This window comes from Pollicipes pollicipes, unplaced genomic scaffold, assembly GCF_011947565.3.
Source record: "Pollicipes pollicipes isolate AB1234 unplaced genomic scaffold, Ppol_2.1 Scaffold_1349;HRSCAF=1579_pilon_pilon_pilon, whole genome shotgun sequence".
Classification (NCBI taxonomy): domain Eukaryota; kingdom Metazoa; phylum Arthropoda; class Thecostraca; order Pollicipedomorpha; family Pollicipedidae; genus Pollicipes; species Pollicipes pollicipes.
Window position 1 is genome coordinate 33675 of NW_023595923.1, and position 5027 is coordinate 38701.

The window sequence follows — 5027 nt, forward strand, 5'->3', positions numbered from 1 at the left end:
AGAGCGGACCGAGCGGGGTCAAACGGCGATCTGGGCTCGCAGAGCTGACGAAATCCGCGTCGATCATACCATCGTGAACACCACAGCCTTTCACTGAGATCACAGTTCGCTGAAACGGCACACTCCATCAAGACAGCAGGCTTGCGTCAAGTGTCACCGTACAAACTTTGTCATGTACGAAAAACAACTGTGACTCCAAGACACGGTTTTGCCTGATTTTCCATGTTGGAAAAACAATGAAATACGAGTCACGAGTCGTTAGACACCATCACAGAGCCATGCGTACTGACGCACCGCCAAAACCTGCTGCAGCACCCCCTGCATCCGCGCTGCCATGACGCCGTGGTCAGCACGGTAGCGCCCAGCCCCGGCCTCGCTCTACGTCTTTCTGCAGCCCTCAACTTTGCCCTCCGTCAGCAGACCCAGCCTAGCCCCCCGTCTGCAGCCCCAGCCTCGTCCCTCCGTCTGCAGCTTCCAGCCTCGCCCTCTGTCTGCAGCTCCCAGACCTCGCCCTCTGTCTGCAGCTCCCAGCCTCGCCCTCTGTCTGCAGCTCCCAGCCCCGCCCTCTGTCAGCAGCCCCCACCCAAGCCTCACCCTCCGTCAGCAGCCCCCAGCCTCGCCCTCTGTCTGCAGCCCCCTGCCTCACCCTCCGTCTGCAGCCCCCAGCCTCGCTCTCCGTCTGTCTGTCTGCAGCTCCCAGCCTCGCCCTCCGTCTGCAGCTCCCAGCCTCGCCTTCTGTCAGCAGCCCCCTGCCTCACTCTCTGTCTGCAGCTCCCAGCCTCGCCCTCTGTCTGCAGCCCCCTGCCTCACCCTCGGTCTGCAGCTCCCAGCCTCTCCCTCTGTCTGCAGCTCCCAGCCTCACCCTCCGTATGCAGCTCCCTGCCTCACCCTCCGTCTGCAGCTCCCAGCCTCGCCCTCCGTCTGCAGCTCCCAGCCTCACCCTATGTCTGCAGCCCCCAGCCTCGCCCTCCGTCTGTCTGTCTGCAGCCCTCAGCCTCGCCCATGTCTGCAGCCCCCAGCCTCGCCCTCTGTCCGCAGCTCCCAGCCTCGCCCTCTGTCTGCAGCTCCCAGCCTCACCCTCCGTCTGCAGCTCCCTGCCTCACCCTCCGTCTGCAGCTCCCAGCCTCGCCCTCCGTCTGCAGCCCCCAGCCTCGCCCTATGTCTGCAGCCCCCAGCCTCGCCCTATGTCTGCAGCCCCCAGCCTCGCCCTCTGTCTGCAGCTCCCAGCCTCGCCCTCCGTCTGCAGCTCCCAGCCTCACCCTCCGTCTGCAGCTCCCTGCCTCACCCTCCGTCTGCAGTTCCCAGCCTCGCCCTCTGTCTGCAGCCCCCTGCCTCACCTCCGTCTGCAGCTCCCTGCCTCACCCTCCGCTGCAGTTCCCAGCCTCGCCTCTGTCTGCAGCTCCCAGCCTCACCCTCCGTCTGCAGCTCCCTGCCTCACCCTCCGTCTGCAGTTTCCCAGCCTCGCCCTCTGTCTGCAGCTCCCAGCCTCACCCTCTGTCTGCAGCTCCCTGCCTCACCCTCCGTCTGCAGTTCCCAGCCTCGCCCTCTGTCTGCAGCTCCCAGCCTCGCCCTCCGTCAGCTGCGCGGCACATTCACTCACGTGCCAGGCGGGACGCGCTCGCGGACCTTCTCGTTGACGGTGACCACGATCGACATGAGGTGAGCGTGCGTGGCCAGGCGCGGCTGGTAGTTGGGCCACAGGTAGTTCTCCAAGTACTGCGAGAACTCGAGCAGCATGACACGGCGTACGGCGAAACTGCGGGCAGCCATGACACAGATCAGAGGTGTATCAGCTCCAATGAGGCCGAACACCGTGGAACACTGCGGCGACGACGTTTCCTATTTTCTTTATATGAAAGCAGTCGCGATGATTTCTTTCTCGAAATCCGATGACAGAAATAAACTGGGCTCAGGCCGACGGCAAATACCGCTAGTCGCCAGCCAGCAGTATTCTGCTTACTTGACGGCACATTCCCGCATAGTACACAGGGTGGAAATAACATGGGTTTTAAACTGTCGGACACCAGCTGAGAACCGGTTAACGTAAGCTAAAAACACATGAACTGAAAACGCATGTGCACAAGAGAAAAGAAAATGATAAGACAGATAAATGGATGGAAGTAAGCCTACCATGGAATAAGTAAGAGAAAGCGAGAGATCCAGGACAAGACAGTAAAAAACAAAACGAAACAAAAACCAAACCAAACCAACCAACACAAAACGAGAGAAGGACAGAGACAGCAGGCATTACTCACTTTGAGCCAATCAGCTCCTGCTGGTAGATCTCTTCGATGATAGCTGGGTTGAATGGAGCCTGCTGTCCCACGCTGATAATGTATGGGGACCAGTATTGATTGGCCAGCTGTGAAAGTTATTGATGTATCTTCAGGTCCCATCCTGCACCAATGAACTCAAGAAATGGGTTCAGCTACAGCAACAGAGGAGTAAGCCAAACTAATATTTAGGGCAATTCTCAAAAGAAACTGGCATGAAGTCTGGAAGCCAACAATGACCAGAGAGGCTCAGCCAAACATACTGAGCATCTACACTTGTCACACCTGGTGATGCCAAACATGTTTGACATCATCAGCAGAACCTGCTGACCACTTGCAATCAAGCATACACAGAGTTGTGAGATGAAGCTACCCACGCAAGGCAGAGTGTGATGCAGACATGGCATTTGAACACATACTGGCACAAGCTGTAGCCACAGAGGAGGCTGCTTCAAAAGTTGTGTGTTCCTTGTGTGGTACTAACCTGTGTGACACGGTCTGCATTGATCTGCTGCACTGTGGGTGCTGCCCCCTTGCTCCTGCCAGTGTCTTTCATGATGGCTCTTGCTGAACTTCACTCAGGCCTGGAAATGACGTAGACGCATGACAAAACAATAAGTTCATGTGAACTGCATGGTTTGAAGCATGCATCTGAATATGATAAAAAATAGCAGAATTTAAGGCCTGATGCTATGAGCTAACATGCCCCAATGCTATGGGCTAACATTGTAAGAATAGTTCCACCATTATCCTATAATGAACAGGAACACGCTGTTAGCAAAAATGAGCCCTCTATGATGACTGCCATTCTCACACATGGGGCAAGTTTGGAGTTAATTAGTGCACTGGTAAGTTGTTGATGTTGCCATTGGTACTTAAAAACACACTACTGCTGAGGCTTTATGGAACTTCCTGCTGCCTCTCACCCTGGCAGGCAGGGCACATATAGTGAGGAATCAAACACTATATGCACTGCTAAATCCACATGCTATTCATTGGAGTTGTTGATAGTGGTATCAATATGACCATCAATCTAATGGGTCAATAAGACTACCAATTGTCTCATAAAAAATATGAAAGCAGAGGCAATCTATACATGTTCTGCCCATGCATTCTGAAGAAATATTGTCTTTTAGATAAGGTACACTTTCAAAAAAGGGTTTACAGGTCATTTGCCAAGCAACACATTAGTGACCACTGAGACACCTTCTTAATTAATGAGTATGCAAGCCACATGCTTTTGTCACAAAATATGCATTAGGCTGCAAATATGCAGGTATCAAATGAAATGCATGTATCAGTCAGAAATGTCTGGGCTTGTGCAACTGTGAAGAGAACCTATATCTCAGTCACAGGTATTAATGCTGCTCCAGGCATATCTTGTATGATAGGTGGGCACTTAACATTTATTTTGATAGGATCCTGTCATGTAGCAGTTGCACATGCATGTTAGATACACATGTTGTGAAATATCAGCATCTTATGATAAAAGGGTGATTTATCTGAGAGATGAGCAGCCTCAATACTATTATTCCCTTAGACTTTCATGCACCCTTGCAATCTAATCAGCAATGCAGTAAATTACTGCTCTGTCAGCCCAGTGTGTTACAAGTGACCTCAGGATACCTTGTAATTATATTAACTGATCTTTACTAACTTAACATCTGCCTAGAGGCCTGAATCTTGATCATGTTTTGGATAGTCTCTAAGCAGCTAACCACCTGAGTTCATTCTGCTGAGTTCATGATAACTTAATATACCAGGAGACTGGTATATTCAAGTTTATCATTACACCATGATTATATTGAGCCCCCCAACAGAATATGGTTCATTACACCAGAAGACAAGACTTGTCACAATGCCAAACAGATCATTGTGACTGAAAAATGTTATACAATACATGAACATGTCCTGTGTAGCAGCAATAGCACAGTAACAATTTCAATAACAGGATGCATACATGATAAATTTGACCACTCAGAGCTTGGCAAATGGTTGGCACCAATCTTAGTACATAACAAGCGTGTGGTGATAATGCAAAGGTATGTCAGACAAACCCCAACAATCTCTCCCCTAGAAAACAATGTAAAAACTGATCATTTTTGTCTGACCTGAAATGCTAGAAGTGAGGCATAAGGTACAGTGCACAAATGGTCATGTAGGTATCCAGCATAGCTGATTAATTTTAGTTCCAGATGGATAAATTGAGAATGGACACACTCTGAAAAGCATGCAATTTTATGGTCTAGCCTGGGAAAATGCATAAGTGTGTGAAACAAAACCAAAAACAATATGATACACTACAAAATAAAAATACCCAACCTCTCATAAAATTCAACACATCTGTATCAAGCATTATTGGGTGTGTGTGTACACATTCACCTTAATTTATCACAAAGAGACATCTTTTCAACCTGAATTCCTTAAATCAAATGTTTGAGCCCAGAACCACGGGTAAAACAGCATTCAGTAACACTCTGCACTCCGACCATACCATATCAGGCACCGCTCATTTGATTATCACTTTTATACCATTCACAGAACCCCATTTCGTCCCTCATACAGTACAAAAAATCCTCTTCACCATTCATCCAATTATTACAGGCTAATCCGAGTTGCCGCGTCTCACCCCGCTCGGCGACACATCGCCCTCCGAAACACATTAGTGGAGCGATTCGCGTGCGCGGAAATGTTGAACGTTTACTCGTTACATCAGGATTGACACATCTGCGCCAAAATAGCCCAGAAAATAAA

General features: G+C 50.1%; 1 protein-coding gene across 1 annotated transcript; it reads right to left on the reverse strand.

The window, feature by feature from the left end:
* Positions 1-1596: 1596 nt before the first annotated feature.
* Positions 1597-4712, reverse strand: LOC119094216 (RNA helicase aquarius). The gene is made up of 4 exons (XM_037217327.1): positions 4656-4712; positions 2758-2857; positions 2256-2362; positions 1597-1756 (listed from the first exon to the last, which is right to left on the reverse strand). Exons 2-4 carry the CDS (start codon positions 2827-2829, stop codon positions 1597-1599), a joined length of 339 nt encoding a protein of 112 aa, XP_037073222.1. The 5' UTR covers positions 2830-2857; positions 4656-4712.
* Between the last annotated feature and the right edge of the window lie 315 nt (positions 4713-5027).